We start from the raw sequence: 17,013 nt of genomic DNA on the forward strand, positions 1-17,013 counted from the left end.
CTGAAGCTGAAGCTCAAATAATTTGGCCACCGAATGAGAAAAGGGGATACCTTGGAAAAGACCCCAATGTTGGGAAAGATGGAAAGCAACAGGAGAGGGGGACAGCAGAGGATGAGATGGTTAGATAGTGTCATGGACGCAAGGGACATGAATTTGGGCAAGGAGGAGACAGTGGAGGACAGATGGGGCTTGGCATGTTGTGGTCCATGGAATCATGAAGAGTCACTCAGTTTAGTGACTGAACAACAATAAGGTTGAATGTTATGCTGTTGAGTCATTGCAAAACCCCCCAGGTTCTGCCACTCATTCTCCTACAAAGAGGCTGCCCCAAAGAAGAGGGAGTCAAGCTATTCTCCAAAGCACCTGAAGGCAGGACAAGAAGCAACGGGTGGAAACTAATCAAGGAGAGAAGCAACTTAGAACTAAGGAGAAATTTCCTGACAACAGAACAATTAATCAGTGGAACAACTTGCCTCCAAAACTTGTGGGTGCTCCAACACTGGAAGTTTTTAAGAAGAGACTGGACAACCATTTGTCTGAAATGGTATAGGGTTTCCTGCCTGATCTCGGGGTTGGACTAGAAGACCTCTCCAAGGTTCCTTCCAACTCTGTTATTCTGTTACAAATCTCTCTCCCTATAGATGTTATTGATCCATAGGGCAAAGAAGTGATATATTCTGATTGAGCAGTTGGGAGTTGATCTGTGTGACTTTTACTCAAACTTCCTCAAATAAGTTACCCAGACCTAATCCACATATCAAAGGATAAGGTCTGTAAACACAAATAGAGTGAGGCCTCCCAGTGAAACTGTATGTTCACAAAAATAAACATACCTACCCACACATATGCTCCTGAAGTGTCACCCTAGAATCAGAATGTAGACACTTCCACAACCAGGACAAACTGTCCTACAGGTAGTCCTCGACTTACAACAGTTCATTTAGTGACCGTATGAAGTTACGATGGCACCGAAAAAAGTGACTTAGGACCATTTTTCGCACTTATGAATCCCCATGGTCACGTGTTTTACATTCAGATGTTTGACAACCGACTCACATTTATGACGCTTGCAGTGTCCTGGGATCACATGATCCCCTTTTGCGTCCTTCTGTCAAGCAAAGTCAAATGGGGAAGCCAGATTTACTTAACAACCGTGTTACTAATTTAACAAATACAGGGATTTGCTTAACAAACGTGGCAAGAAAAGTCGTAAAATGTGGCAAAACTCACTTAACCAATGTCTCACTGAACAACATCTATTTTGGGCTCAACTACCTACGAGATACCTACGAGACTGCCTTCTGCCACCGAGAGCCTCCCACCGGCCAGTATGCTCCCACAGAAAGGGGCTCCTCGGGGTGCCATCGGTCAAACAATGTCGACTGGCGGCCCCCAGGGGGAGAGCTTTCTCTGTGGGAGCACCTGCCCTCTGGAACGAGCTGTTGTGGCTCCGTTGCCTGAGCCTGGGCTATCGACAGATGCAGACTCTGAGAGTGAGGGAGAGGAGTTGGCAAGGCCTCCCTCTCCAGGACCCTCCTCTCTGGCAATGCCTCCGGAGGACACCGAAGGCCAAGAGATAGGCCCAGAGCCAAGCACGTCCCCGCAGCCACAGGTGGACAGCGACGAAGGAGATAAGTGCTGGCTGGATCCTCGACAGCGGCGCAGGGAGAAGCATGCGCAGCAGAGGGGAAGGCGTGCCAGAGATTAGCTGAGTCACTGGACCACACCCCACAGGGTATAAATGTGGGTGTGGTGGCCGGTTCAGTTTGTGACGAGCAAAAACTAGAAATAATCCATGATCTCTGCGTTACTGGACTTGCCTGCCTTGTCGGACTGCATTTGGACTAATCCTTGTATTGCTGAAACTTTGCCTGCTTTATCGGCATGCTTGCAGTCTAATCTTTGTTTTGTGTGAGTAAAGTCTGAATTGGCAGCTAGCCACTGGGTTGCTGCCAGCTTTATCTTCAAAGACTTTGTCGTGTGTCTTATTAACTCCGGGCCGTCTGTGGGGGTGCGTGTGTGGGACGGGGACAGAACATGAGCTCCCCCCAGAGATACGGAGGATCCCGGATTTATGTATTTTCCGCCGGGCCCTCAAGACTTTTTTATTTCAACAAGCCGGGCTGGCCTAACTTCTCCAATTGCTAAATTTTAATTTTAATTTTAATTTTAAAAGGGGTATTTTAATTGTTGGGCCAAAATTGTTTAATTTGTTTTTTAAATTGTTCTTAAATTTTGTACTCTATGTGTTTACCTTTGTCTGTTCACCGCCCTGAGTCCTTCGGGAGAAGGGCGGTATATAAATTTAAATAAATAAATAAATAAACTGTGGTCGTACATCGAGGACTACCTGTATTTAACTGTGTTGCTTTACCCCGTTTCTCTGCAGCTGCCCCTAAAGGCAGGGGTGGGCTGCTGGGGGTTCGCAGGGGTTTGGGAGAACATCTAGCTAAGATTCTGTGCAGTTTGGAGGACCCCTGAATTCCCACTCCTGGCTTGCCCCGCCCACCCTTCCCCTCCCCTCCCAAGAGCCCCCACACAGCCCGTTTTGGATGCAAAATGGGCCGTGTGGGGAAGCTTGGGGAGGGTGAAAACCAGGCATACCGGAAGTTTGGGAAGGCCAGAAATGGGCCCGTTTCTGGCCTCCAGGGGGCTTCCGGAGCCTGGGGAGGCTGTTTTCGCCCTCCTGGAGGCTCAAGGAAAGCCTCCAGAGCCCAGGGAGGGCAAAAACACCCCCCGCCGCCATAGTATAGGAGGCTGACTAGGCCACGCCCACCATGGCCACGCCCACCCAGCAACCAGGCAGAGAACCCCTTGCTAAAATTTGTGAAGCCCACCCCTGCCTAAAGGCATTCTATTTGCTTTTAGGAATAAATATTTCTTCTTTCCTCACAGCTATCTGGATCTCATTTCTATTTATTCTTCTGCCACCCCAGCATGAGTTGGAACCCTCAATTATTCTTCTGACAGGTCCATGAGAAAAACAAAAATTTCCACCACCCCCTCCCCACTTCCTCTGGTGATAGACATAATTGCATTTTTTTTTTTACTGCCAGTGACTCACAGATTGTGTGGTTGTGTGACCACGTCTCCAAACTACGCAAGAGATATTTTCTCTCCTTTTGCTTGTTTTTCAGCTGTGGGTTTTGCGGAAGGCTGCAAGCAAACACTCATTTTCTATCATTTGCAAGTTAACACAAAAGGCTAATCCATTATCTATGCCAGGTCAAGCCGCAACGATGCGCACGAATGGCGTTGACCCTTGTTGAGTCTAAATGAATCACTGGATGCATCCATTCAAAACAATCCAGCGTTCCAAAATATTATCTTGAGAGGCTCATGTGCCGTTCAATGACCTTTTGATACTCTAATTAAGGAAGGATGATTAAAAATGCCCCAATAACTCAGGGTATAGAAATATCCTCTGCCATATCCCATTATTCTTTGTGATGGATCTGTCTTAAACCTTGTTCAGTCATTTTTACCGTAATGGGAATATAATTCTGTGTTAGCCCCACTCTAGAGGAATTCATAACCGAGAGAATATCGACAACATAAATATATATATATATATCTGTGAAGAGATCCCTACAGATGAAAGTGTAATTAAAAAAAATATTAGAATGTGCAGAAATGGATAGATTAACACTTAAAATTAAGGAGAAGGAGGAAACAGAATATTTTTAAACATGGGATTCGTTTTACCAACGTCTAGCAAACAGAAACAGAAGTTAGAAATTTAAAAGCTTAAGAGAATGATTAACTATTTAATGAAGGTTTATTAAAATGGATAACCAAATATTATTATTATTATGTGATCAATATCAATGTTGTGAATATTATCGTTATTATTACTATTTCTCAAAATTAACTGTACCCAGACAAGACACTATTCATGGAGACATTGAATTTTTATTAAAGTATATACCGTATTTTTTGGACTATAAGACATACTTTATTGTCTCCCAAAAGGGAGGAAAAATGTCTGTGCGTCTTATAGACCGAATATTGCCAAAGCCCTACCCACCCGCCGGCCATTTTTTGGCCTCCACACGCCCTGTTTTCAGGCCTTTTTTTGAAGCTTTTTTTCGCCTGTTTTTGAGGTTTTTGAGAACCCCCAAATCCCACTCCTGGATGGCCCCGTCACCCCGCCCCTCCCCTCCCAGGAATCCCCACACGGCCCATTTTGGAGGCAGGTAAGTGCAGGCGTGCATGGAGGCTCAGGGAGGGTGAAAAATGGGCCTACTGGAAGTTTGGGAAGGCCAAAAACGGCCCTGTTTTCAGTCTCCAGAGGGCCTCCGGAGCCTGGGGAGGCCGTTTTCATCCTCCCGGAGGCTCGAAAAAAGCTTCCCGAGCCTGGGGAGGGCAAACCCTCCCCTCCGCCATGGTGCAGGAGGCTGACTAGGCCACGCCCACCATGGCCACACCCACCCAGCAACCAGGCAGAGAAGCCCTTGGTAAAATTTTTGAAGCGTACCCCTGGCTCAGTGTTCATACAAACAACAATGTGATAAATAGTCAATCATAAGTTACAATCATAAATCATAAGGTAAAAACAGCAAAGTGATAAATTGTAAGATACCAATAGGAGCAGGTAATAGGGAAGACGAGAAGGATAATAGCAATACAGCCCTACTACATGGGTAAAATATCTTTAGGCCTAAGACAGTGCTGTGAGAATTAGGTATTTAGCAGAGTGATGGCAGGAGGGGGGAAAACTGTCTCTGCATCTAGTAGTTTTGGCATGCAATGCCCTATAGCAGCTTCCTGAGGGGAGAAGTTGAAAGAGTTTATGTCCTCTGTGGAAGGCAGGCCGTAGTTATCAGATTTCAAACCTGTAATAAACCTGCATTGATAAGGCATTTCTCACAGCTAAATAATGTGACTTCCACTCAAATGACTTAAATGGAAAATAAAGGGTGCTTTTCCCAACATGCTGTTTTATTTGTATTTCTAACAATGTCTCCCCTGGGTCAGAAATAATTAACTTACCCTTTCCAATGTAATTTCTTCAAATTCATATTCAATCTCTGTGCCGTTGACCTAAAAATGATATAAAGAAAATCTATTAATATCTGTGGGAAACATGTTTTCTAGAGGGTTAATGTTCTTTCATGTGTGATTAAGCATTGTGTTACACACACACACACACACACAATTATTATCTCTTTTATTCATTAAACATGAAACTCAGTCAACTGAACATTTTAAAATACATCACAAATACGATTGACTGCTACTAATGGTTGATACAGGTTGCTGCCAGCGTCCTAGGTATTACCCAAGTATCTTCTTAAAATATATGTTCCGAGTAGCGCAGTTTTTTTGCAGTTCTGCTGGTATTATTGCAGGAAGCTGCAATTTCTTAAGGTTTTTTGTAAAATTCTTGGATGATATTATTATTATTATTATTATTATTATTATTATTATTATTATTATTATTATTATTATTATTTATTGGTTAATCTTTAGTGAGATTCACAGCCTTTGAGGCTGGTTAATGGCTCAGCAGCTCGAGTCCTAACCAAGGACCTAGGAACTGTTAAGGTATCGTCGGAGGATGTAAGCTGTTCCGAGTAAGGTGGTTTTTTGTAGAGTCAAAATGTTCAAGTCTGGTAAATTTAGAATTTCTAAATAGCGGGGTAGCCCTTTGGGTATTGCTCCGAGGGCTCCAATTACAATCGGGACAACACATGATTTCTTTTTCCACAGTCGCTCAACTTCAATTTGTAAGTCCCGGTACTTTGTGATTTTTTTTCTTGCTGCTTATCTTCAATTCGTGCATCACCAGGTATTGCAATGTCAATGAACCATACTTTTTTCTTTTCAACTATTGTTATGTCAGGTGTGTTGTGGACCAAGTGCCTGTCAGTCTGAATCCTAAAGTCCCACAAGATCTTGAGTTTCTCATTCTCTAAAACTTTCTCAACCTGATGTTCCCAGTGGTTTTTGCTGTACTCAAATCCAAACTTCTGGCACAATTTCCAGTGAATGATTTTAGCAACACGGTCATGGCGTTGTAGGTAGTCAGTTTGTGAAATTTTGCTGCACCCACTGATCAGGTGGTCGACTGTCTCTTCTTTTTCATTGCAGAGGCGGCATTTGCTGTTGGTGGTAACATGTTGAATTTTTGCCTTCATACAGTTTGTGGCTAGGGCTTGTTCTTGAGCTGCCAAAATAAAGCTTTCTGTTTCTTTTTTCAGTACTCCTGATCTTAACCAGTTCCAAGTTAGTTTCTGGTCAGCTTTGCCTTCAATACTTTTCAGGTATTGGCCATGCAGAGATTTGTGTTTCCAATTTTCAGCTCGCTGCTCAGTTACTTCTTTCTTATATTCTGCTTTTGTTTTAGTTATCTTTAAAAGGCCTCCTTTATTTACTTCCTTAATCATTGGTTCTTCACTTTTCTGGATGTAATCATTCAAGCTGCATTTTTCTTCTTCCATAGTCTGCTTTACTTGTAGGAGTCCTCGACCACCCTCTGCTCTTGGTAAATATAATCGGTCAACATCACTTTTAGGGTGCAAGGCATGATTCATTGTCATAAGCTTCCTTGTTTTTCTGTCCAAATTGTCTAACTCCATCTGGGTCCAGTCAATTATTCCTGCAGTGTATCTAATCACAGGTATAGCCCAGGTATTTATGGCTTTTATGATGTTTCCTCCACTCAATTTGGACATTAATATCTTACGAATTCGTCGAATGTACTTGGCTGAAGTTAATTCCTTGACTTTATTATGCATTAAGTCAGAGGCTTCTAAAATTCCCAAGTACTTGTAGCCTTCTTCTGATTTTACTGCCTTTATCATTTCTTCATTCTCTAGTTCTATTCCATCCTCTTCTATGATCTTGCCTGCTTTGGTTGCTATTGTTGCACATTTGTCAATTCCAAACTGCATACCAATGTCTTGGCTGAATTCTTTTGTGTTTTCAATTAATAAATTCAGTTCAGCTTTTGTTTTACCAAACAGCTTCAAATCATCCATGTACATCAAGTGCGAGATTTTCAGTCCTTTCTTTGCAAGTTCGTATCCACAGTTCATCTTCTTCAAAATGATTGTCAGTGGTAGCATTGAGAGTATAAAAAGTAGGGGTGAAAGGGAATCGCCCTGGAAAATGCCTCGTTTAATTTCAACTTCAATATTATTATTCAATATTATTGAATAATATTATTCAATATTATTATTATTATTATTATTATTATTATTATTATTATTATTATTATTATTATTTAATCTTTAGTGAGATTCACAGCCTTTGAGGCTGGTTAATAGCTCAGCAGCTCGAGTCCTAACCAAGGACCTAGGAACTGTTAAGGTATCGTCGGAGGATGTAAGCTGTTCCGAGTAAGGTGGTTTTTTGTAGAGTCAAAATGTTCAAGTCCGGCAAATTTAGAATTTCTAAATAGCGGGGTAGCCCTTTGGGTATTGCTCCGAGGGCTCCAATTACAATCGGGACAACACACGATTTCTTTTTCCACAGTCGCTCAACTTCAATTTGTAAGTCCCGGTACTTTGTGATTTTTTCTTGCTGCTTATCTTCAATTCGTGCATCACCAGGTATTGCAATGTCAATGAACCATACTTTTTTCTTTTCAACTATTGTTATGTCAGGTGTGTTGTGGACCAAGTGCCTGTCAGTCTGAATCCTAAAGTCCCACAAGATCTTGAGTTTCTCATTCTCTAAAACTTTCTCAACCTGATGTTCCCAGTGGTTTTTGCTGTACTCAAATCCAAACTTCTGGCACAATTTCCAGTGAATGATTTTAGCAACACGGTCATGGCGTTGTAGGTAGTCAGTTTGTGAAATTTTGCTGCACCCACTGATCAGGTGGTCAACTGTCTCTTCTTTTTCATTGCAGAGGCGGCATTTGCTGTTGGTGGTAACATGTTGAATTTTTGCCTTCATACAGTTTGTGGCTAGGGCTTGTTCTTGAGCTGCCAAAATAAAGCTTTCTGTTTCTTTTTTCAGTACTCCTGATCTTAACCAGTTCCAAGTTAGTTTCTGGTCAGCTTTGCCTTCAATACTTTTCAGGTATTGGCCATGCAGAGCTTTGTGTTTCCAATTTTCAGCTCGCTGCTCAGTTACTTCTTTCTTATATTCTGCTTTTGTTTTAGTTGTCTTTAAAAGGCCTCCTTTATTTACTTCCTTAATCATTGGTTCTTCACTTTTCTGGATGTAATCATTCAAGCTGCATTTTTCTTCTTCCACAGTCTGCTTTACTTGTAGGAGTCCTCGACCACCCTCTGCTCTTGGTAAATATAATCGGTCAACATCACTTTTAGGGTGCAAGGCATGATTCATTGTCATAAGCTTCCTTGTTTTTCTGTCCAAATTGTCTAACTCCATCTGGGTCCAGTCAATTATTCCTGCAGTGTATCTAATCACAGGTATAGCCCAGGTATTTATGGCTTTTATGATGTTTCCTCCACTCAATTTGGACATTAATATCTTACGAATTCGTCGAATGTACTTGGCTGAAGTTAATTCCTTGACTTTATTATGCATTAAGTCAGAGGCTTCTAAAATTCCCAAGTACTTGTAGCCTTCTTCTGATTTTACTGCCTTTATCATTTCTTCATTCTCTAGTTCTATTCCATCCTCTTCTATGATCTTGCCTGCTTTGGTTGCTATTGTTGCACATTTGTCAATTCCAAACTGCATACCAATGTCTTGGCTGAATTCTTTTGTGTTTTCAATTAATAAATTCAGTTCAGCTTTTGTTTTACCAAACAGCTTCAAATCATCCATGTACATCAAGTGCGAGATTTTCAGTCCTTTCTTTGCAAGTTCGTATCCACAGTTCATCTTCTTCAAAATGATTGTCAGTGGTAGCATTGAGAGTATAAAAAGTAGGGGTGAAAGGGAATCGCCCTGGAAAATGCCTCGTTTAATTTCAACTTCAATATTATTATTCAATATTATTGAATAATATTATTCAATATTATTATTATTATTATTATTATTATTATTATTATTATTATTATTTAATCTTTAGTGAGATTCACAGCCTTTGAGGCTGGTTAATAGCTCAGCAGCTCGAGTCCTAAACAAGAACCTAGGAACTGTTAAGGTATCGTCAGAGGATGTAACCTGTTCTGAGTAAGGTGGTTTTTTGTAGAATCAAAATGTTCAAGTCCGGCAAATTTAGAATTTCTAAATAGCGGGGTAGCCCTTTGGGTATTGCTCCAAGGGCTCCAATTACAATCGGGACAACACACAATTCCTTTTTCCACAGTCGCTCAACTTCAATTTGCAAATCCCGGTACTTTGTGATTTTTTTCTTGCTGCTTATCTTCAATCCGTGCATCACCAGGTATTGCAATGTCAATGAACCATACTTTTTTCTTTTCAACTATTGTTATGTCAGGTGTGTTATGGACCAAGTGCCTGTCAGTCTGAATCCTGAAGTCCGACAAGATTTTTTTTTTTTTTTATTATTATTATTATTATTATTATTATTATTATTATTATTATTATTATTACTATTACTATTACTATTATTAAAGATTAGTACCACTTTCTCATTCAAATCAATTAAACATTTTATCCAGGGAACACCTGATTTTGCAGTTACGTGCAAAATGTAGAGGAGGAAAACTCTCTCCATGAGAACTGATCAGACAAAAACCGGTACAAGCAGTCCTCGTTTAGTGACCATTTGAAGTTACAACGGCATTTAAAAAGGGACTGATGACCGTTTTTCAACACTTACAACCTTTCATGATCAAAATTCAGATGCTTGGCAACTGACTCATATTTATGACCAGGGGTGGGTTCTACTTACCTTTACTACTGGTTCGCAGCGGGGCCAAGTATGTGCACTTGCTTTGCTCATGCGCAAGCGCAGAAACATTTTGATGATGTCAGGGTCAGTGGGTGGAGCCTCCCGCCGGTTTCACTACCGGTTCTATAGAACCGGTAACTCACCACTGTTTATGACGGTTGCAGAGTCCTGGGGTCATGTGATTCCCTTTTGCAACTTTCCAACCAGCAAAATCAATAGAAAAGCTTGACTCACTTTAACAACCGTGTTACTGACTTAACAACTGCAGTGATTCACTTTAACACTCGTGGCAAGAACGTTCATAAAACAGGACAAAATTCCCTTAACAACTGTTTCACTCAGCAACAGAAATTTTGGGCTCTGTTGTGGTCATATGTTGAGGACTACTTGTATTTTATCCTAATAATATCCTTTTTCCTTTTGTATCCTTTTTCCTAATAATTTCTTAGGGGGTTTAGATGGGGGACCAACAGAAATTCATGGGGCTGCAGGCTAAAAAGAAGACATTTTTGAAATGCTGTGGTTCTAATTCATGAAGTCTCTAATAATTGAGCTTGAGTGAAATAGACTAGAATTCTTTATAGAATAGAATTCTTTATTGGCCAAGTGTGATTGGACACACAAAGAATTTGTCTTTGGTGCATATGCTCTCAGTATACATAAAAAAATAGAATCATAAGATACAACACAGTGATAGTCATAGGATACTAAATAAGCAATCAAATCATACTAGGAAACTAAATAAAACAAGATAAATCGTAAAGATACAAGCAACAAGGTTATAGTCATAAGTAGGAGGAGAAAGGTAATAGGAAGGATGAGAAGAATAATAGTAATACAGTATTAGTAAATAGTTTTATAGTGTTGTGGGAATTAGTTGTTTAGCAGAGTGATGGCATGCGGGGAAAAAACTGTCCTTGTGTCTAGTTGTTCTGGTGTACAGTGCTCCATAGTGTTGTTTTGAGGGTACAAGTTGAAACAATTTATGTTCAGGATGTAAGGGGTCTGTATTTATTTATTCATTCATTCATTCATTCATTCATTCATTCATTCATTCATTCATTCAATTTATATGCCGCCCCTCTCCGAAGACCCAGGGCGGCTCACAATACACTAAAAAAATCACTATAAAAACACTTAAAAATTAAAAACATTAAAAACATTAAAACCCATTCACACCATTCATGGCCGAATCTCGTCAGATCACAAAGCGAGATCAACGGCCCCAGGCCTGCCGTAAAAGCCAGGTCTTCACCGCTTTCCGGAAGGCCAATAGGGTGGGGATGGTCCGGACCTCAGGAGGTAACTGGTTCCAGAGAGCTGGGGCAGCCACACAGAAGGCCCTCCCCCACGGGCCTGCCAGCCGGCATTGTTTAGCTGACGGGACCCGGAGGAGACCAACTCTGTGGGATCTTACCGGTTGCTGGGAGCTATGCGATAAAAGGCGGTCTCGAAGATAACCTGGCCCTGAGCCATGTAGGGCTTTAAAGTTAATAACCAACACCTTAAATTGTGACTGGAGACCAATAGGGAGCCAGTGCAGCTCGCGGAGAATTGGTGTAATGTGGGTGTACCTAGGTGCATCCACGACAGCTCACGCGGCTGCGTTCTGGACCAACTGTAGTCTCCGAACACTTTTCAAGGGTAGCCCTATGTAGAGTAAAAGACTTTATCTTATTTAAATTGATTGATTGATTAATTCATTATGTGTTATCAAACTGGACTTGATTCTTTGCAACCACAGAGATTTTTTTTGCAAGGTGATACTTTTCCTACTTAAACCCAAAAGGGGGAGAAAAAAAAACCTATTGTACCTTTTATCTAACAACAAATCTCTCTGGATAAATTCCATATATTTTTTCCTATTCCACCAAATTCTACACAAGTAAAATCCAATCATTTTGAAGTGCCATTTAATGCCTCGTACCTGTTTAGCTGTTGTTCAATTATTTACATTTTAATTTGGGTTTTGGGACCTGACTCTGATTTCAAAGATCCAGTGAAAAGACTTATTTCGGATTGGGTTGGAACAGTACGAAGACATCAGGGACCAGCTCAGATGGTGAAAAAAGCTCTTACAACACAGGAGCTGGTAAAAGGCCCTCTTTCTCTGCGTTTAAAAGCTCAAAAATCCCCAGTCCATGCCTAAGAAGCTGTACCATTGTCCGTAATACCTTAACATAAATTCCTTTTATTATATTTTAATAGAAGCTTCAGATAATGTATTGAGTGTCCTCTTCCCTCTTGCTAACTCTCTTCAGTAATGCTTTTCTTTGCTTCGTTCAAAACTGCCGGTTTTCCTTTGTGTTAAAAGCAGTCCTCAAGATTTCTGCGAAAACAGCGGTCAGCATCTTTCCGACCCCTTGCATAATGCCAGAATTATGAAAATTAAGGTTTATATAATCCACGGATGGCCTGCGCTGTATTCGTAATGCAAGAAAACGGAGGAACAAAAAGAAAAGAAAAGAAAATGCATTTTCCAAATAAGCTACTCTTTGGGATCATCTTTTCCCAATGGCATACGGTGACTATTTATATAGTTGAGAATACATCTGCTGAATATAACTCCGCATTGGCGACAGGAAGAGCATCCGGCCAGTAAACACTCAGGTCCGTTCAGTTGCCCAGACTCCACCCCACAAGGAATAACAAGTCTGTCCAGCAGGGAGATGAATAGTTGTCTGCCACATCTATTCATTTCTGCTCCCTATCTTTTATCCCGAGAGTTAGAGTGGGGCTTCGCTAGCAGCAGTGGTTCTTCGGTCCCAAGGATCAGCCCACGGATTTCCATTGCTCTCCTCTCCTCTGCCTTCTGCACATCCACGCATCAGGCACTGGACCCAGCTGTTCCTCCTCTTCCTCATCAGCCACCTCCAGACCTGGGGGCTGTTGACTCTCCATCTGAGGGCTGATGGACGGCCCAGGCTCTGCCTCTGTCTCTCTCTCCGCCAGCTCCATTCCCTCTTCCCCCTCGGAGCTCTCAGGTTGCCTTGATGCTAACCCCGACTCCCACGCCGTCTCCCCAACTGATTTGGCTGCAGGAGGGGCTGGCGGCCGACGGGCCACAACAGAGAGTTGATATTAGCTAGGGCAGGGGTCACTAACCCCTGAGCCGTGGCCCACTACTGGTTTCTCCTCCTCCTCCTCTTCTTCTCCTTTCCTCTTCCTCTCCTCTGTCCCTTCCTCCTCCTGGCGAACTACATATAATAGTTTTGATGACAAATGTGGCCTCTTCAAAGTCAATTATCTTTTCCGGTAGTAAGAAGTAGGAACCATCTAATTGGTTTACCAGAATCCAATAATGCCATAATCGCTTCTGTACTGTTTAGTGGATTTACTGGACACCTTCATAAATGCTTGACTCACTTTGTATTCCATCTGGTTTCCCATTTTCTGACTTCAGGGAATTCTCACATATAATTAAGCCTTCCATATAGAACACTCCGTGTCCTATAAAGCATGTTTACTTTGGAGCGCCGGATATAACATTTCTGTTGCTGGTGATTTCATTTCTCAGTTGTTCTGTTTATTAACATCTTCCTTCTCAGATTCTAGTCAGAAGTGGGATTCATATAAATTTACCTACCGGTTCGCCCAGCACAGAAAATATGAGCGAGCGTGCATGAGCCTGGCCTTCTGCGCACGCGTTTTGCTCGTGCGTGTGCCTTCCACGCATGTGCCTGACCTCGAAAACATGCCTCAATAGGACAGTATAGAGCCGGGGCGAGTGGGCAGGTCCACCCGCGATTTCTACTACCGGTTCGTCAGAACCGATCCGAACCGGCTGAATTCCACCTCTGATTCTAGTCAATGTCATTGTCCTAATTCAGATACTGTTTCTTAGTCTGTGACTTCTTCCTTCCCTTCCCTCACAATTCATACAGACGCTTTCCAAACTCTGTATTATAAGTACGGATAGTCCTCGATTTACGACGGACCGCCCTAGAGCTATTTACAATCTAGATTTGAAAGTCTAACGGCTTCACCCACCCAGTCACATGATCACATTTGAGGCACTCAGCAATGGCCCGTATTTTTGGCTATTGGCAGCATCCCTGAGTCACATGACCACAATTTATGACACTTTTTTTGGCCAGTTTCCAGCAAAAAGACCCATTGCGAACAATGGATTCACTTCATGATCACGAACAGTGCATTCACTTCATGATTGGCGTTTCCTTCCTTCCTTCCTTCCTTCCTTCCTTCCTTCCTTCCTTCCTTCCTTCCTTCCTTCCTTCCTTCCCTCCCTCCCTCCCTCCCTCCTTCCTTCCTTCCTTCCTTCCTTCCTTCCTTCCTTCCTTCCTTCTGTAGGAAGTTAGCACCCATCCCTCTCCTAGGAAAATGAGATATTTTAGGAAAATTAAAAGGGCAGAATATTTCCCCTAAAAGGAAGGCAGAAACTCAGCCCCCCCATCTTTGTCAATGGGCCATTAAGGTCTGGGCCAGTCTATTCTACTGGCAGAGCCATAGTAGGAATTGCCCAAAGCCCTTTCATTGCATCATCACCCAGCAAGAGTCAACCAAGCCTGGGACTCAAAAGACAACCTACAAAGTTACTCCTGCATGGCCCCATGGGAGTCTCACAACCAATCAGAACACAAGCTCAAATTCAAAGCCCAACAGAGGGCATAAAACCCAGGCATTCTCAACATCTCTACCCTTTTCTGCCCAGGATCTCAAGTTCATTAATAAACCTTCTTTCCAAGCAACTTCTATGAATCCAGTGTCTTTTTCCCCACTTGGAACTGAACCCGGATGGACATTTCTTCCAACAATTTCTTCCAATAACTTCCTTCCCTTCCTTTTTTTCTAAAAAAAACCCCCTGAAATAAATCTGTTATTTTCTTGCAATATTTCCATATACACCTCTTTTGAAATTACAGACTATAATCTGCTTAAACCTGATAAAACATTTTTCAGGTTCAAAATTTCCACTTAATATTTTTGTGGGATTGAGAATTTTGAAAATGAGCGGCCTCACCATATTACACATGATCTGACTCTTTCAGCGTCCATTCCAACCGATGTTGCACCATATTATTCAACTCAAAATGCTGTTAGTTTTCAGCAGTGTTGATCGGATCTGGCCTTGTGAGCCAGAAAAAAAAAAGGAAGATTTCTGAGTCTATTGTTTTTTGTTTTTTAAATTTGATTTATATGCCGCCCTTCTCTGGAGACTCAGGGCGGCTTACAATGTGTTAAGCAATAGCCTTCATACTTTTGTATATTTTATACAAAGTCAGCTTATTGCCCCCACAAACTGGGTCCTCATTTAACCTACCTTAGAAAGGATGGAAGACTGAGTCAACCTTGAGCCTGATAAGATTTGAACCTGCAGTAATTGCAGGCAGCTGTGTTAATAACAGGGTGCATTAAACCACTGTACTATCAAGGCTCCTGTTGTTCACTATGTGATCTAAATAACAATATAATAGAATGACAGAGTTGGAAGGGACCTTGGAGGTCTTCTAGCCCAACCCCCTGCTCAAGAAGAAAACCTTACAGCTTTTCAGTCAAATGGCTGTCCAATTGCTTTTGCACGAAGAGAAGTTTGCCCCTTTGCCAGAAAACTGCAGTGTTTAAAAACTTAACCACCATGTTTTATAACTATTAATCTGCCAGCATATTTAGAATAACAGAGTTGGAAGGGGTCTTAGAGGTCTTCTAGTCCAATCTCCTGCTTAGGCAGGAAACCCTACAGCACTTCAGACAAATGGTTATCCAACATCTTCTTAAAAACTTCCAGCGTTGGAGCATTCACAACTTCTGGTGGCAAGTTGTTCCACTGATTAATTGTTCTCACTGTCAGGACATTTCTCCTTAGTTCTAAGTTGCTTCTCTCCTTGATTAGTTTCCACCCATTGCTTCTTGTCCTGCCTTCAGGTGCTTTGGAGAACAGCTTGACTCCCTCTTCTTTGTGGCCGCCCCTGAGATATTGGAAGACTGCTATCATGTCTCTCCTAGTCCTTCTTTTCATTAAACTAGACATACCCAGTTCCTGCAACCGTTCTTCATATCTTTTAGCCTCCAGTCCAGGGGTGAAATTCAGCAGGTTCTGACAGGTTCTGGAGAACCGGTAGCGGAAAGTTTGAGTAGTTTGGAGAACCAGCAAATACCACCTCTGGCTGGCCCCAGAGTGGGGTGGGAATGGAGATTTTGCAATGTCCTTCCCCCAGGAGTGGGGAGGGAACGGAGATTTGGCAGTATCCTTCCCCTGCCACGCCCACCAAGCCACACCCACAGAACCGGTAGGGAAAAATTTTGAATTTCCCCCTGCTCCAGTTCCCTAATTATCTTTGTTGCTCTTCTCTGCACTCTTTCTTTCTAGAGTTTCCACATCCTTTTTACATCGTGTTGACCAAAATTGGATGCAGTATTCCAAGTGAGGCCTTACCAAGGCCTTATAAAGTGGTATTAAGACTTCACCTGATTTGCTAGACTCTCAAGTTTTCCATTATGAGCAGCCTGTAGAAAACAGGAGAATTTCCTTGAAGTTCTTGACTAGGGCTGCTTTTTACCTTCCAATCAAGCCATTCTTTTGGAGAAAATTATTCCGACGAAGTATGCAAGAGACAAAGTTAATTTGTATGACCAGGCAGAGGTTTTGCTTCTCTTAGTGCATTGGGAATATGGACGTGCCTTGCTTGGCGGAGAGTTGATTATAAACTGAGCTACAGGCCAGGTGTTTCTCATTTAGCTCGTGGAACTTGGTTAGTGAATCCCTCAGTTATGTAAGACATGGTTTAAAAAGAAGAAGAGTGTGGAAGTTTTTATGGCTGTCTTCAACACCCATCCTTCTACAAGTACTCCTCGATTTATGACCGCTGTTGCTATGCAAGGCGGATGTTAAGTGAGCCACCCCTAATTGTATCCCCCCCATTTTTGGGGGGCCCACAATGTTAAGTGACTCGTTGCAGTTGTTAAGTGAATCGCAAGGTCATTAAACAAATCCAGTGTCCTCCATTTGACTTTGTAGCTTGGGTAGGTTGCAAATATTGGTCCCGTGAGTCCAGGATGCTGCAACCATCATAAATACATGCTGGTTGCCAATCCCCTAAATTTTGATTACTTGACCACAGGAAGGGAGGGAGGGAGGGAGGGAGGAAGGGAGGAAGGAAGGGGAATGGAGGGAGGGAAGGAGGAGGGAGGGAGGGAGGGAGGGAAGGAAGGAAGGAAGGAGGGAGAAGGGAGGGAGGAAAGAAAGGAAGGGAGGGAGGAAAGGAAGGAAG

General features: G+C 42.2%; 1 protein-coding gene across 26 annotated transcripts in view; it reads right to left on the bottom strand.

Moving 5' to 3' along the window:
* DLG2 (discs large MAGUK scaffold protein 2) overlaps window positions 1–17,013 on the bottom strand; it is a 1,136,581-nt gene that overhangs the window by 297,425 nt on the left and 822,143 nt on the right. For all 26 annotated transcript variants that reach the window (XM_087895794.1, XM_087895787.1, XM_087895810.1 and 23 more), the window contains one exon: window positions 4,993–5,043. In XM_087895794.1, coding sequence (XP_087751920.1) covers window positions 4,993–5,043 — 51 coding nt within the window. The remainder of the gene's footprint in view (window positions 1–4,992; window positions 5,044–17,013) is intronic.

This window comes from Pantherophis guttatus, chromosome 5 (genome assembly GCF_059756535.1).
Source record: "Pantherophis guttatus breed Tessera chromosome 5, ASM5975653v1, whole genome shotgun sequence".
Taxonomy (NCBI): Eukaryota; Metazoa; Chordata; class Lepidosauria; order Squamata; family Colubridae; genus Pantherophis; species Pantherophis guttatus.